This window comes from Barbus barbus, assembly GCF_936440315.1.
Source record: "Barbus barbus genome assembly, chromosome: 15".
Lineage (NCBI taxonomy): Eukaryota > Metazoa > Chordata > Actinopteri > Cypriniformes > Cyprinidae > Barbus > Barbus barbus.
The window spans coordinates 7,962,550-7,979,268 of NC_136743.1; the positions used below are offsets into that span (position 1 = coordinate 7,962,550).

The following is a 16,719-nucleotide window of genomic DNA, read 5'->3' on the forward strand; positions in this document are numbered from 1 at the left end:
CATAGTTATTTCAAATAGTAAAAATATTTTACAATATCAGTGTTTTTACAGTGTTTTTGCGGTCTTGGTGAGAAAAAGAGACCAGCCCCAAACAAACAATAGTGTATATATAAAATATATTTACTTAATTAAATACTTAAATTTGGATTTAGATGGCAGATTTTAAGGCTGCTTAATATGCAAGGGAGCTTGTATTTTAGTTCTTTGGCAATACACTGATCTCATTGCAATTATGAGAGTGGCCTTGTTTTGTGGTTGATTGACAGTATAAAACCTGTAAGGATGGGAGTGTGTTGGGAATAACTGTAACAAGGAGGGCGATGCTCACACACTGCCAAACATTTACACATACCTGCGGATACAGTGAGGGTAAGATATCAAAATATCACACTTCAGATTCTTAAAGGTATCATTTAGCCGAAATGAAAATACTGTCATGTCGTTCCAAAACCATATGACTTTATTTCTAAGTGCTTTGTGTTTGTGTTTCAGCTGAGACTATGGTGAATGTGTTAGACTTTAAGAAAGGTATCGGCCTTTGGCACAGTGTTCAAACGGTAATATAAATGACTTAATTTACTGTACATTGTCATTTATCCGATTTTTTCTGTAGCCTGTCTTTTTTGAACACGTGCTTTCTCTTCTTTTTCTCTCTCTGTAGAGTGTGTTGAATATGTTACATGTGGTCAGTGTTCCATATGCACTTATGAAGGTGAATCCTCTGTCCTGGATCCAGAAAGTCTACCAGTACAAAGGTAAACGCACACTTTTGGTCTCCTGGCTTTTTTGATGGTGTTCCCATCTCCTACGTGTTCAACTATAACTCTAATCAGAAGCAGAGTCTGCTGTATAAAACAAGAACACACATAGTGTTACACATTCTGTACAGTAATCGGTCTCTTTCCATGTGTGTGCAGCTAAGGTGGCGTGTGTGAAGAGCAGGGATCTACACTGGGCTCTGATGGCCTACAAAGACCAGAGTGACACCAACATGAGCTCACTGCGAACGCTGCTGATCGCTGATGGATCTAACCCCTGTGAGTGTGTTACTGATGAATCAAAGCCTGTGAGTGTTACTTTATGAATCAAGCCCCTATGTCTTTCATTCCCAGGGTCGATATCCTCCTGCGACGCATTCCTGAACGTGTTTCAGAGCATGGGCTTGAGGTCAGAGGTCATATGCCCATGTGCTGGCTCCCCCGAGGCACTAACTGTAGCTGTGAGGAGGTATAAATAGACTCACACTCTCTTTGCCCAGGAGGCACACATGTGCACACGTCATTCTTGTGCTCAGCAATCTGTTTTCAGTTTAAACTCATTAAAATAGGAGGTTCTGTCTTTTGTGGTCGCACATTACAAACAACATAACCAGGCCTACGCACATTCATGCACAAAGACACACACAAAACTGTTAAGAAATACATCTGACTCAGATTTTAACATCACGTAGTGAAAACTGCTTGGTTCTAAATCAATCATTAAAATACATTTAATTGTGTTTGTGTGTGGTCTAAGTTTAAATAGTGTTATCATACAGATATTACACTATATCGCCATAAAGTCTGTTTCACATGGCCAAGAATTGCCTAAATAAACAAAAAAGGCAGCCTGACCGATATGTAAAGTTATCAACCACTCTTTACTTTTATATGTGCCATTTGTAGGCTGATAAATCTGAAATCAGATTCTACCCAAAGTGCAAAATGGAATATATAAAGTGTGACTGTAGATATCTCAAATTTCTCAAACAAAACTATTGAATATCTCTTACGTTTGCAAATCTAGTTGATATGTTTTTTTTCTTAGAAGTATTCATTATGGTAAATTCGTAAATGTGATTTGTAAAGGCATGACTTTCAAAAATTGTGTAAAGCCAACCAATCAGAATAGAGCTTACTGTTTTTAGAAAGTAATGTCAAATGCTTTTATTTAGAAATGGTGCATTAAATTAATCAAAAGTGACAGAAATGTTTTGTAACAAATGTGTTTACTATATCACATAAAATTTATTCTTTTGAACTTTCCATCCATTGAAGAATCCTGAAAAACATTTTTTACAGTTTTCACAAAAAAATTTATCAGAACAACCATTCAAGCATTAATAATAATAAGAATTGTTTCTTGAGCACCCAAAAATCAGCATTTTAGAATGATTTCTGAAGGATCATGTGACATTGAAGACTGGAGTAATGTCTGCTGAAAATTCATCTTTTCATCACATGAATAAATCAAATTTTAAAAAATTAAATTCAAGTTTATTTGTATAGCGCTTTTTATGATACAAATCGTTGCAAAGCAGCTCTACAGGAATTTAAGTTTCCACAATATATTTATATATTGCAGAACCTTAATATGTTTCAAGTAGAAAACGTATTTTTAAATTGTTGTAATATTTCACAATATTTTTCAAATAAATGAAGCATTGGTGGCGCACGAGACTTCTTTAAAAAATATTTTAAAATCGTACCGACCCCTATTTAACAAAACGTAATAAAATGCCGCAAAGCTCCTCATGTTTTATGCTTTTATGTTTTGTGTCCTTTTGGTGATGCATTCAATGGGATTTTTGTGGGTGCAGATGCAAGGATTTGGTGGTAGAAACTACATAATGATATAACTTGCAAACTTTTATTAAGGACTGTGAGAATGTCAAGTAATATTCGCACCAGCCAATCAAAACTCTTTTGTCAGAGCTTTTGCAGCTACAGGAAGCCAAACCACACAATTCCAAATTGTTTATGAAATCTGGAAAATAGTGTGTTTATGGTAACATTATATTCTGGCAACACATATGGACATGTTTTCTGTCAGGCCTCAGGAGGGCAGCTCTAAGCCAGCAGGCCGAGGGGTCCTAAGTATGACGAATTTGAGTCACGGGGTCATCAGAGTGGACACAGGAGAGAAGCTGTCCGTCCTCACCCTACAGGATGTGGGCACGGCCATGCCAGGAGGTACATCGATTACGAGAACATGAACAAATGAACATCCACAAAGCATTTTGATTCAGATCCAACATCTACCTCGTAAAGCAGCCTAGAGCAGTTCAGCACTGTTTTCCTCATGTCACCACAGACCTCATCAAACGACTTTATGGTTCTCGTAAAACTGACTTTTCTCCTCCTCTCTCAGCAATGGTGTGTGTTGTTAAACTGGAGGGTGTTCCTCAGCTGTGTAAAACCGATGAGATTGGAGAGATCTGCGTGTCATCTGTTGCCACGGGAAAGTCATATTATGGGCTTACAGGAATGAGCAAGAACACATTTGAGGTGTGAAAATACATTATATATGGTATATACACCTAATTTCATTGTTAAAATTCACCGCTGTTTAAAATTTGTATTTAGTTATTTTTTTAATTAATGCTTTTATTCAACAAGGACAATGATCAGAAGTGACAGTAAAGACTTTTGCAATGTTACAAAATAATTATTTCAAATGAATGCGTTTCTTTTGAAGTTTCTATTCCTCAAAGAATCCTGAAAAAAAAAAAGTTTCACGGTTTGCACATAAATATTAAGCAGCTGAACTGTTTTCAACAGTTTTGAGCAATTTTAAACATCTTGAGTATGATGTTTAAATATATGAATATATTGAATATATTTTTTAAATCTTCTAAAATAGCAAACAGTTTTTAAAAGTGTAATAACATTTCTCAATATTGCTGTTTTACTGTATTTCACATATTCTAAAGACACAAATATATACTTATTTATTTTTACAAAAACATTAGAAAATCTTACCAACCCCAAACTTTTGAACAGCAATAAAGTAAAAACCACTTTAGTGCATTTGTAGCTGGTTTTACCTGCTTTCTTCTTTTATCCATTGTATTCAAATGTTTCTGGTCCAAGCTGGTCATTTATAGTAATTAGCTGTTTCAAGCTTTCAACAATTGTATGATTAAATGATGGTGCATTTTAAGTAGAAAGTGTGTGCATCCTGCTATTTAGTGTGTGTCCTGTCAGTCAGGGAATTTGTTTGTGTCTCTGTGGTGCAGGTGTGTCCAGTGGCGTGTGACGGTGGATTGGTCAGCGATTGTGTATTTGTGAGGTCAGGTCTGCTGGGGTTTGTGGGTCCGGGTGGGATGATCTTCATCTCTGGTACACTGGAAGGACTGATGCAGGTCGGGGGTCGGAAACACAACGCTGATGATATCATCGCTACAGCTCTCGCTGTGGAGCCCATGAAGTTCATCTATAGAGGAAGGTATGTATTAAAAGTAAGACCAGAATACTACTCTAGAAAGAATCTTGTTTTAAATCCATCTGAGTAATCTTTGTGCTCTCTCTGTATAGGACCGTGGTGTTCTCAGTGAATGTGTTGTATGATGAGAGGATTGTGCTTGTAGCAGAACAGAGACCAGATTCAACTGAAGAAGAGAGTTACCAGTGGATGAGCCGAGTGTTGCAGGTACACATAACCAGGTTCAAAGTTTAATTTTTCTGTCCTTGCTGAAAACAAAAGTGCTGCACTAAGCAACAAAGTCATAGCCAAGCACATCGTTTTTAATATTTAATATATAGTTATGTAGGTGAAGATTTTGAAAAAAAAAAAGACATGGCAGATATTTAGGCCAAAGTGGGCGAAGATAAAAATCTTTGTCATCATTCTATCTTTCTTATTTTTTAATAAGAACAAAGATACAAATTACAAATACACATAATATACAAATAAAACAAACAGTGCTTTATTTTCAGGTACAATAGGTGTATTTAGCAGAGCATTCAATGAAATTGAATGAACAAATATAAAAATAAAACACTAGATAGACTGATTCCTAAAGCAACTGTTAAAGTTTTTCAGTCAAGAATAGTGAGTGATTTTTCTCTTTGCGTTTTTTTGTTTTGTTAACGTTAAATGAATAGTTCCCCCAAAAATAAATATTCTGTCATCTGTCTGTCAATTCTTACAATTCTTCTTATATGTTTTATTTTTATACCATCATTTACTCAAAAGTTGTTTTACACCTGAATGAGTTTCTTTCTTCTGCTGAACATAAATGCTATTTTGAAGAAGGTGGAAAACCAAACAGTTGCTGGTCCTCAGTGACTTCCACAGGATTTTTATGGCTGTCGGGATCACGTAACGTGTTAGCGGTGGTTACCGAGACGATTAAACAGAAATTAAAACACAGAACCACAGGTAATTAATGTAAAATTAGACTTTTTTTAATCGAGGCATTATTTTTTACTGGCCCCACCGGGCTAGTGGTTGGAGCGATCTGGTGGCCCTGACGGTTTTAAAAGTACGTCCGGGCCACCGGGCCAATTATATTGTCGACCCCAGTGATGTGTGCCTTGCCATCACATGAGTAATTTACTTCTTTAAAATCTATAACAGGTGTTATTTTTAGTAATAATACAAAAACTGTAATAATGAATTTATAATACTAAATTCATAATATTACTGTTTTTACTGTATTTTTGGTCATAAATACAGCCTTGGTTAACATAAGATACTTATTATATAAAAAATATTATGATTAAAACATAAAAAAATCTCACCTCAACCTTAGAACATTAGTGTAAATTTTTGTTTAGAAATATATTTATTTCAAGTGAATCTGCAAGTTTGGCTTCAGTTGTGTTTAGTTACTGAATGCTTTAAAGCCACACCTTTGATCTTTTCAGTGTATCAATTATATGATTAAGGTTCTTAATAATGAATTAAATTAACAATAAAGAATTATCTGTCCAAAATTGTGCGTGTTTAGGCTATAGATGGGATTCATCAGGTGGGAGTGTACTGTCTGGCATTGGTTCCTGCCAACACCCTCCCCAAAACCCCTCTGGGTGGAATCCACCTGTCTGAGACCAAACAGCTGTTCCTGGAGGGGGCGCTACACCCCTGCAGCATCCTCATGTGCCCTCACTCCTGTATCACTAACCTGCCCAAACCCAGACAGAAACAACCTGGTACACAAGCCTTTGTGTGTGTTATAGAGCATTATGTTTGTGTTACATAGAAAACACTGAGTAAATAAATATTGCCTGTTTTTTTGGGGGGGTTTTTTTGCAGAGGTGGGTCCTGCCTCTGTGATGGTGGGGAATCTCGTTGCAGGAAAGCGAATGGCTCAGGCCAGCGGACGAGATCTGAGTCACATGGAGGACAATGAGCAGGTAAATTCAGAGATTAGGAGTGCTGAACGACTGATCACAACAAGACCGATATTGAAATGAAAGGCTGCAATTTAACTTAATGAATAATAAGTGTTTCGTGTTTTGGCACTGTGTTCATTTATATGTGAGCAGCTCATGATTCAGTGTTTCTAGTGTCTTTAGTGGGGCTCAGTTCACAGTAAAGGATGCTTCACACAACCATTTTACCAGATTTCAAATAAGAAGTGTTTAGAAATGAGAAGATTGCCATTATCATTGTTATTTCACTTAAATACTTGTTTTGTTACAATGAAATGGTATTTCATTATAACAATGAAATAGGTATATAGGTATCCCCCCCCCCCCCCCCCCCCCCCCAAATCATACAGCTCTAGGACCTCTGTTGTTTTTTGGAGATGGGAAGAGTTGGGAAGAGCCAAAAATTGGAATTAAATCAGAAAATATATCTGTGAAACACAAATTCAACTGACCCCCTCAAGGAAAACTTTTATTGGTCTTATGAGTGTGTGTTTGTCTCTTTTTGGCTCTGACTGATTATTCTTTCTCTTATGTGAATTCTAGTTCCTGTTTCTGTCGGAGGTGCTGCAGTGGAGAGCTCAGACAACGCCTGACCACATACTTTACACACTCATTAACTCACGGGTAACACACTTTCCTCAGTTCCCTTCAGCAGTGAGTGTTTATAAAATTATCCAAAATAAAGGAGCATTTCTGACTTCTATGAATTCAGGTGTCATTGTGTTTTTATAAATGTGTTTCTATTTTTCAGGGGGCAATAGGAAGCTCTCTGACCTGTCTACAGCTTCACAAGAGAGCAGAGAAAATCGCCACTTTGCTGTATGAAAGAGGACAGCTACGAGACGGAGACCATGTAGCATTAGTTTATCCACCAGGTATGCACACACACACTTTGTTTTAACTTCATTTTAATTGCATGATGTGCAAATTAATTCATCAAATTATTTGCTAATAATTGCATTTCAATATTGGCTGAGAAAAGCTTCCAAATGAAGATAATTTAAAGACAAAGGCTCTAAATAGATTTGAAAGTTTACCAATAAATCTGCAATCTGCAGTAATACATCTCTGCCTTCATTTCTGCCAATTAAACGATCCCAATTTTTGTTTTCAGAGCACTAGTTAATATACTTCATATCAGCAATATGCTGAGTTCTGGTTCAGGGTAGAAATCCCATCTGTAGTTGTTTTTCTTTTCTGTGGTGCTAATTGTAGCATTTCATTAACAGACCCACTCTAATTAAATCTAATCACATCACATTTTCTTAATAAAACATTAATTTAAGCATGTCACATTACAATTAAATGCTTCACAAATGAGACTGCATAAATGTGCACTGAATTCCACCTTTTTTCACCGTACAAATGTAATTCTGTTTTACAAAGATTTCATGTTTGTGTTTGTTTTTGTTACAGGTTTAGATCTGATCGCTGCTTTTTATGGCTGTCTGTATGCAGGCTGTATTCCTATAACTGTACGACCACCTCACCCTCAGAACATCCCAACTACACTACCTACAGTTAAAATGATCCTAGAGGTTAGGACAAACACACCCTCAAAATATCTCCACCACACCTACAGCTACATTAATTCAATTATCAGAGAAGTACCTAATAGTTAACCCTAGTTAATCATATGTGATACTCAAATTTATGGCCTTATGATCCAAACTTTGCTGAAGAACCTGTTGAACATCATCTTGTACATTAATAGTTTATGCTTTTTTTAGCAAGTAAATGGCCTTTTAGTATAATTCTAAAAACGCCCTTCAGGTCATGGTACATGTTTTTTGCTGTAAAATCTCCACTGATTTTTATAAAGTAAATGTAAGAATCAATTTTTATATCATTAGTAATTTTTCAAGATGAACAGTGGATGAAAGCACCATCATTGTTTTGCATTACATTGTTTTGTCCACCACAATTAAAACTACACAGCTTTGATTATAAAACTAACCATTAAAATATCTTACTAAAACATTATTTTGAAATATAGAGTGATTGCTGATGTTTAAATGAATTTTATAGAATTAGTTTGCTATACTGTTATAAAGATCTCCCTGATCTACATTACAAGCCATCAAAATTTCATCTTATTTTTTGACTATATAAATATAAGCTACAGCACCATATAGCAATTTTTTTTTTTTGCTCAGTTTTGGCCTCTGAATAAAATTGAAGTGAATTTTTTCTTTGAGTTTAAGCTTCATATTCTCCTATATTATAAACCAGATTTATCAAGTAGGATTCTCAACAAAAACATATGTGACCCTGGACCACAAAACCAGTCATAAGGGTCAATTTTTCAGAATTGAGATTTATACATCATCTGAAAGCTGGCTGTATAAATAAGCTTTCCATTGATGTATGGTTTGTTATGATCAGACAATATTTGGCCGAGATGCAACTATTTGAAAATCTGGAAGAAAAAAAAAATCGAAATATTGAGAAAATCACCTTTAAAGTTGTCCAAATTAAGTTCTTAGCAATGCATATTACTAATCAAAAATTAAGTTTTGATATTTACGGTAGGAAGTTTAAAAAATATCTTCATGGAACATGATCTTTACTTAATATCTAATGGTTTTTGGCATAAAAGAAATACCTATAATTTTGACCCATACAATTTTTTTGGGGCTATTGCTACAAATAGGGTCACACATATGCAGGCCTTTTTTTTTTTTTTTTTTTTTACATTTTGTCTAAAGGTGCAATAAACTGTTCCATGTCAGGATTAAATCAACCCTTTACAGGGTGAAATCGCATATCAATTATTGTAAATGTGGTGCATTATAGAATGAGACAATACATAAGGATATTAAAACATTACAGTTTTTAATGAATAAACATGCTGGTGTGTGCAGGTGAGTCGTTCAGTGTGTGTTATGACCACCCAAGCAATCTCTAAACTTCTGAAGTCCAGAGATGCGTCAGTGGCTGTGGACTTTAAATCATGGCCTCCTATATTGGAAACAGGTGAGTCTGTGAGGGAAATTACATCTTTGTTCAGAGTTGCGCCTGTCAGATGCTCATCAAAAGTGCGTGTGTATTTATTAGACGACTTGCCAAAGAGGCGTTGTTCCCTGCTGTATAAGCCATGTGACCCAGACTCATTGGCGTATCTGGACTTCAGTGTGTCTACTACAGGAATGCTCGCTGGAGTGAAGGTTTGACTCCTCATAATTGTTACTAATGTTTTTATGTATGGACTATAGATTAATGTTATTATTATTATTATTATTGATAACCTTTTTAAATTAAAATTGCGATTAAAAATCATTTCTGTTCTCTCGTTCTCCAAAGATGTCTCACAATGCAACCAGTGCCCTGTGTCGCTCTGTTAAACTGCAGTGTGAGTTGTATCCCTCTCGTGAGGTGGCCGTGTGTCTCGACCCGTACTGTAGCCTTGGCTTCGTCTTGTGGTGTCTCTGCAGGTACGGACCACCTGTGCACTCACCTAAGATGCACACACAGATGCAAACATGTTAAGGACATTTTTATTTGTTTATTTGTGTGTGAGTATAGCGTGTATGCAGGGCAGCAGTCTGTTCTGATCTCTCCAATGGATCTAGAGGTGAATCCTGCTTTGTGGCTGCAGTCTGTCAGTCAGTTTAAAGTCCGAGACACGTTCTGCTCATACTCTGTGATGGAGCTCTGCACGAGATCTCTCAGCTCTCTCACTGATTCTCTAAAGGTACGCACACATGCTCACACAGAATTTGAATCTGCATCTCTTTAAAGCTGCAGTCCGTAACACTTTTTTGGTTAGAAATGATCCGAAATCAATATTTGAGCAAGTACATAACCAGCCAGTGTTCAAAACTATTGCCTTACTTTAGCCTGTTTCACAACGGTTAGCTTATAATAATGTTTTCTAATTTGAGTGGTACGGGTAGGTTTTCGTGGGAAATTTGAGCATGGCACTGCGTCATTACGTCACGTCTGTAAACATAAAGAAGTTGTCCCAGCTAGTAGGCTATCGCACGTGCGGAAGCTGCAGGTTGCGGATCATTTAGCCTTTTCTCACAGTAGCTAGAATACTTAAATGTATCATTTTGATGGTGGATTGTAATCCAGAAAGGATTATATGAAACACATGTGAATTAAATTAAATTATAGTCCGGTTTTAAATGTGCTTCTTATTACAGACAGCTGTAAGGGTAATATGTAATTTAAATGGAAATTGCTTAATTTAGCTCAAAGGGAATCATTTATGATTTTATAGGGAATTTGAACAGACTCACTGTTTTACCGCTGATCACTGAGGTGGCAGCGATTGACTGTATAACCGCAACTCTGCACTGGATATTAAAATCCAAAATATAGTGAAAACACTATTTAATAGCACAGTAACAAGATCGGCAGATTAAGACATTAACTTGTAAGCACAAAACACAAGATGCTTCTCTTTTCAATATAAATATGACTTTATTTGATAAATCTAAGACATGTAAACTAATCTAACACATGGAACACACACATTCACACGTTGCAGAAAGAGAGAAAGTAAGGAAAGGATGAGTTTAAAAGAATGAAAATGTGATATCCCAAGTTTACAGCAATATGAGCTATTGCATCGATCTTAACAACCTTCAATCACTTATTTAACCCTCGCATTGAGTTTCTCAATGAGGCTAAAATTTGTATTAAATGCACCAGCTCAGCAAAAATCTGGAAGTTTACTTGCTTGTGTTGCGTAAAGGGATTCGCTTTTGTTGTCGTCGTTGCAGAAGGGGTTTTCCCGAGGTTGCTGATTGGCTGTGGTCGTTTGTAGTGATGTCTTGGGAAGCCAATGGGCGTTGGCTGGCGATGGTTTCAGTTGAAGTTTGAAGCGGGTGCAGTCGAACTGGACTTTGTGGCAAAATTTACTTTTGAACACAAAACTCAACAGAAAGAAAATAAACTAAAATAAAAGGATAAAAGGATGTAACGAGACTAGGTAGTTTTTCTTCTCATTGTGGTAGCAGCTGGCATGTAGGCCAGAGCACGCTGGAATGGCGCTCAAAGAGCACAGAAGATGGTGTCCTGTGTTTTTAAACTCTGCTTTCAGACACCTCCCGATGCTCGTCTTGACCAATTAGATACTGTCCTGGCTCGGGGTGTTGCTCTGTCTCTCCATCCAATCAATAAATCAACAGTCACATTGTCCGAATTTTACATGCTCTTGTCGAATATAATTTTGGACATGATTTCTATAACAAGACTGATACATTTGACAAAGAATTGTTTGGAAGAAACGTTTAAAGCATGATTTTTCAAACTCCTACATACCAAACACGAATATGACCCTTTAAAGTAGTTCAGTAGTTATTAAAAAGACATGCATAATATTTGATTAAAACATGATGGTCTAATGTGTGGGCTTCATATTCACATAATATGGGGTTCTGCATAGAAAATAATGAGTTGCTCATAAGTCCTTTTAAGATGCTTTTAGGTGCATATGGAAAAGATAGTCTCTGTGAACAAAGGAATTTCAGTCTGGTTCTTTGTCTTCTATGTGTGGGGGAAAAGTCAATCTAAGGAAGCTCGTGATTTCTATCGTGGAAGACATGTGACGGCCATCTCTTTGACCATCAGTCTTGGTTACTTGCCCCAAATTTGACAGTCTCCTTCCTGAATTGGAATTATCAATAAGTGTTCTTTTGTCTTAATGTTGCAAGCTGTTTTGTGAAAGAGGCTTGGTTAGGCTTTCTTCAGACGGGCTGGAGTTAGGAATCTGATTTATGACGTCTTGTTACAGCTTTGAGTCCCTTTGGAATTTCGGCTCCTCATGTTTCAATGTTCTGATCAAATCTTAAATTTGTCTGATTCGATCTCTGATATCCTATACAGCCTTATTACACAAGATTTGTATTTTAAAGAAAACCAGTTCGAAGGGAGCATAATTTGCTTTTTGGGTTAGATATTCATTCTTAATATGAAATTCGAATGGCATGACAGTTAGATTAGACTGTACAGAAATTGAAATCTACACGTTAATACACACTATACTCATAGTCACGTAATGCTGATGTTGTTAACATTAATATTTTGAGAATAACGTATAACAAAATGTATATTTTGTTAATTTGCACGGTTTGATGTGATATGAGCTAACCGATCGTTAGATTTCATCACCATTGGTAGCGCGATTTATTGTAATGCTTTTTTCCTCAGTTGGGCAGAACAAACGTGCCAGACTTGTTACTTACTTGTTCAGATGGTAATATACGGTGAAAATTCTGATTTGGCTCATATATTCCGAGACATAGGCTAGAATCTGTGATTGCGAATTACAGTAAACATCCACACCGGTGCGGTGATTGACAGGAACACCTCAAAACATTAGATCCATCCGTGCCAGCGCACAACCCACGCACGGAAGATAATTCCGCAAGTAACTGCAATTCCAGGTTTTCAAACAGAAATAGCGACAAAGGCAAACCTTACGGACTGCAGCTTTAAACAACATTTTCTTTACTTGAAATAGACTGCTTCCTATTTCACCACTGTATTTTTGTGTGTCTCTCTCAGGCCCGTGGGATGGATCTGACTCGTGTGCGTTCGTGTGTGGTTGTGGCGGAAGAGAGGCCTCGTGTTGCTCTGACGCAGTCCTTCTGTAAGCTCTTTAAGGATGTGGGGCTGCACCCGCGTGCCGTCAGCACCGCTTTCGGCTGCAGGGTCAATCTCGCCATCTGCCTACAGGTCAGTATTGGCCAGAATGTGACCTATATCTGATTTCATTGTCTAATTCAGGGGTAGGCAACGTCGGCCCTTGAGTGCCGCTGTCCTGTAGAGTTTAACTCCAACCCTAATCAAGCATACCTGAACAAGCTAATCAAGGTCTTCAGAATTACTAGGGCTACAGGCAGGTGAGGTTTTTTTCAGGGTTGGAGCTAAACTCTGCAGGACATCGGCACTCCAGGACCGACGTTGCCTACCCCTGGTCTAATTGCATCCCCAGTGTTCAGTTATTTTTCCTTTTTACAAGTCATGTAACTCATTCAACCTTCAATTTTAGTTTTTATTATTATTATTTTGTTTTCTTTTTCATTTTTTTTTATTTCATTTTTTAATATTTATACATCACATCTTCCTCTCCTCTCCTCGTGTAGCCTCATAGGTTGGGGAAGCTTGCTGAGCAGGTATGACTGAACTTTTAACTGATCCTCATCATTTCATAGTTCAGTTACTACAATCATATTTTTAGATGTGGGAGGAAATTCACTAATTATCGTCCTGTGTGCATGACTACTCATTTTTACAAGCTGACTTATCGACAGAGTGTTAACCTCACCTGAAATGACTAATACGGTGTGTGTGTGTGTGTGTGTGTGTGTGTGTGTGTGAGAAATGAAAGCATGTATATCTCCAGATTCAGTCATAAATGATGCAAAGAAACAATCATGTTGCATTCACATTTCTGATTCTTTTCAGGGTGGCTCATAAAAAGTGAGCACCAGCACTGTTTATTATTTTCATTGTTGCGTAAATTTAAATATATTTGGCCATTACATATTATTATACAAACAAATATCTCACAGCTACACTGGAAAAGAGGTTTTCTTTCTTCCCAATAATGGATGCCAACAGTTTAACCTGTTTGACATGAGCTGTTTTGGCCATAGTTATGTTATGTGGAAATATATAACAACAAACAAAAACATGCCTTTAGAGTGCACACTTTTACTGCGCGGTGTGGCCTGTTCAAATGTAGTTGGACAAACAAGCATGCTCTTTTTCATATTTCATATTTTAAGTTTCTTTTTATTTTTAAATTATTTCAATTTTCAAAATATTATTTTAGAAACATTAATCTCATAGCATTATTTATTCATTTGTAATTGCAGTGTAAATATATCTAAATGACACTTCAGATTCTGCAGTGCAAAGATGCTTTGTTGATGCTACTTTCATTTGATGGGTTAACAGCCTATAGTGTCTTATTATTTTCATTTAATTTATTAATTCTAAGAATTTGACATAAAACATGATGCATACATCTAATTGCCCTCATGAAGGTAAAAATGCACCTGAAAATCTAATTAAATAGGCAGATATTGCCCCCTAATCAAAACGTGAATTTTACTGTGAACTAACCACTGCACAGAGTATAAAAATAGAATATTCGAGAGTCAGCTGACATGACAGGCCTAAACCACCTAATAATCTTAATCGAAATATATCAGAACATATTGTTTTTTTTTGTCAATTTCACACACTAGGCTATACTATAGTTCCTCTACCTTAGTTCCCAGTTCTGCTGATTGATTGAATCCTCTCCATGCACTATACATTTGTACATTTTTTTCACTGTGTTAATGCAAGTCACCTTGATAGTAGCTGTCCGCCAGATGAGCATGATGCTTCATGTTTTAAAGTAAATTTGAGTGCCATTTATAGAAGGTGATTTTTATGTGCAGGGAACATCAGGACCCGATCCTACGACTGTCTATGTGGACATGAGAGCACTGAGACATGACAGGCAAGACACACACACACTTTCACATACATATTAGGTATTTCATTATTTCCATTCTTAGAATTAGAACAGATACACTACCAATCAAAAATCTACAAATTGGGTACAAAATAGTACCTGAACCTTTTTAAGAAATGGTCTGTAAAAGTTAGTTTAGTTGCCCCTTAGTTGTCAGCCTCAGAAGATGAAACTAAATATTTATTATTATTATTAATTATTTTATATTAATATTAAACATTTTCAAAATAATGTTTACTACTATATAATATATTTCTAAATATTCATGTATTTTTGTATGATTTATTTCTGGTTTGCCATTTCTGAAGTGTGTCTGTGTGTGTTTGTAGGGTGAGACTGGTTGAAAGAGGATCTCCACACAGTCTACCTCTCATGGAATCTGGGAAGGTAAGTAAGACAATTAAAAGTTTTTTTAATTTGTTTTCTTAAATTCAATGTAAACCACATTCATTTTTTTTCTTCATTTTTTAACAGATTTTACCTGGTGTACGCATCATCATCGCTAACCCAGAGACAAAGGGACCAATCGGAGACTCTCATTTAGGGGAGGTTAGACCAAAAGCACTCTCTCATCTATAGATCAAAAAATATCTTCTCATAACAAAGCATCTCACTTGTGTTTCTATTTTAATATGAGTGCAGATCTGGGTCCATAGTCCACAGAATGCCAGTGGGTACTTCACTGTGTTCGGAGAGGAAAATGTGCGTTCGGATCATTTCGGAACCAGGTTGAGCTTTGGAGACACTCAGACTGTGTGGGCCAGAACCGGATACCTGGGGTTCCTGCGCAGGACTGACCTCACTGATGCAAGTGGAGGTGTGTGTTCAGAGTATACTGTGCTTTTTGTCACAAAGATGTTTGATTTGCATCGAGTTGTTTCATGAGTTGTTTCACTTGTGTGTGTTCAGAAAGGCACGATGCCCTTTATGTGGTTGGAGCGTTAGATGAAGTCATGGAGCTGAGAGGTATGAAATACCATCCCATTGACATTGAAACGTCCATCATCAGGGCACACCGGAATATCACAGAGTGGTGAGCTCACACACACATACACACACACAGCCACATATTCACACTAATCAGTGGTGGGAGCTATGTCAACCGATATAATTATTTTATATTACAATAAAAGTATATAAATACATAAAAGTATACCATTCAAAATTGGTAAGATTTTTTTTTTTTTTATGTTTTTGACCAAGTTTGCATGTATTTGATAAAAAAAAAAAAAGTAAAATCAGTATTATTGTGAAATATTATTACTATTTAAAATAAATGTTTTATATCTTAGAATGTAATTAATTCCTGTGGTGGCGATGCTGAAAATTCAAATTTTTTTTTCTTCCAGTTTCACGTCATCCTTCAGAAATCATTTTAATATTATTATTTGATACTGCAGAAATATTTCTTATCATCAATGTTGAAAACAGTTGTGCTGCTCACCATTTTTGTGGCAACCGTGATATTTTTATTTTTTTTGCCAAAATATTTTTAATAAAAATTTAAAAGTTCAAAATAACAGTTTATTTGAAATATCTTTTGCAACATAATAAAATCATTTAATTAATCCTTAGTGAATAAAAGTATTAATTTCTTTAAAAAAAAAAACTTTTAAACAGCAGTGTTTACATATCAAAAATACTTATTTTTACTGGAAATACAACCCAAAAACATCAAATTTTACGCAACCATGTAGGAAAACTTGTTTATGATGATTAAATGATTAAAATAGTTTATAACTGAAGGGTATGGCCAAATCAACTAAGTGTTATTATTCATAACAACTGAATAATAAGTCTGAGATCTGCACAAAAAAATAACATTTAAATAACGCTTGAGTTAATAACCAAAGACTTAACACTTAAAAATTATTAAATGAGCCACATTCAACATAAACACGTATTTTTACTGGCAGTAACAAACCTCGGTTTTCAAGGAAGCACTGGTTTCCTTCAAATGTCTGTGCCCTTAAACCGGATATGTTGTTATTCAGGTAGCCATCCATAAACTTGTTTGCTCAGCAAGTTTCTCTTCATAATGTTGCTGACAATATAGTAGTTGACCTGAGAGAGAAAACTGACTGCAGATCAAGAGTTTAT

General features: G+C 36.1%; 1 protein-coding gene across 2 annotated transcripts in view; it reads left to right on the forward strand.

Moving 5' to 3' along the window:
- Positions 1-16,719, forward strand: part of LOC306881150 (disco-interacting protein 2 homolog C-like) — a 36,857-nt gene that overhangs the window by 18,856 nt on the left and 1,282 nt on the right. Inside the window, exons 14-38 of one of the 2 annotated variants that reach the window (XM_079435073.1) lie at positions 267-369; positions 493-557; positions 662-755; positions 918-1,037; positions 1,113-1,227; positions 2,812-2,951; positions 3,130-3,266; positions 3,998-4,206; positions 4,296-4,410; positions 5,714-5,915; positions 6,019-6,119; positions 6,681-6,761; positions 6,889-7,012; positions 7,554-7,675; positions 9,002-9,113; positions 9,195-9,304; positions 9,441-9,571; positions 9,663-9,831; positions 12,654-12,824; positions 13,235-13,264; positions 14,543-14,604; positions 14,949-15,006; positions 15,094-15,168; positions 15,262-15,436; positions 15,529-15,652. In XM_079435073.1, the coding sequence (XP_079291199.1) occupies positions 267-369; positions 493-557; positions 662-755; positions 918-1,037; positions 1,113-1,227; positions 2,812-2,951; positions 3,130-3,266; positions 3,998-4,206; positions 4,296-4,410; positions 5,714-5,915; positions 6,019-6,119; positions 6,681-6,761; positions 6,889-7,012; positions 7,554-7,675; positions 9,002-9,113; positions 9,195-9,304; positions 9,441-9,571; positions 9,663-9,831; positions 12,654-12,824; positions 13,235-13,264; positions 14,543-14,604; positions 14,949-15,006; positions 15,094-15,168; positions 15,262-15,436; positions 15,529-15,652 (2,945 nt within the window). The remainder of the gene's footprint in view (positions 1-266; positions 370-492; positions 558-661; positions 756-917; positions 1,038-1,112; positions 1,228-2,811; positions 2,952-3,129; positions 3,267-3,997; positions 4,207-4,295; positions 4,411-5,713; positions 5,916-6,018; positions 6,120-6,680; positions 6,762-6,888; positions 7,013-7,553; positions 7,676-9,001; positions 9,114-9,194; positions 9,305-9,440; positions 9,572-9,662; positions 9,832-12,653; positions 12,825-13,234; positions 13,265-14,542; positions 14,605-14,948; positions 15,007-15,093; positions 15,169-15,261; positions 15,437-15,528; positions 15,653-16,719) is intronic. The other variant, XM_079435074.1, reaches the window with a different exon arrangement.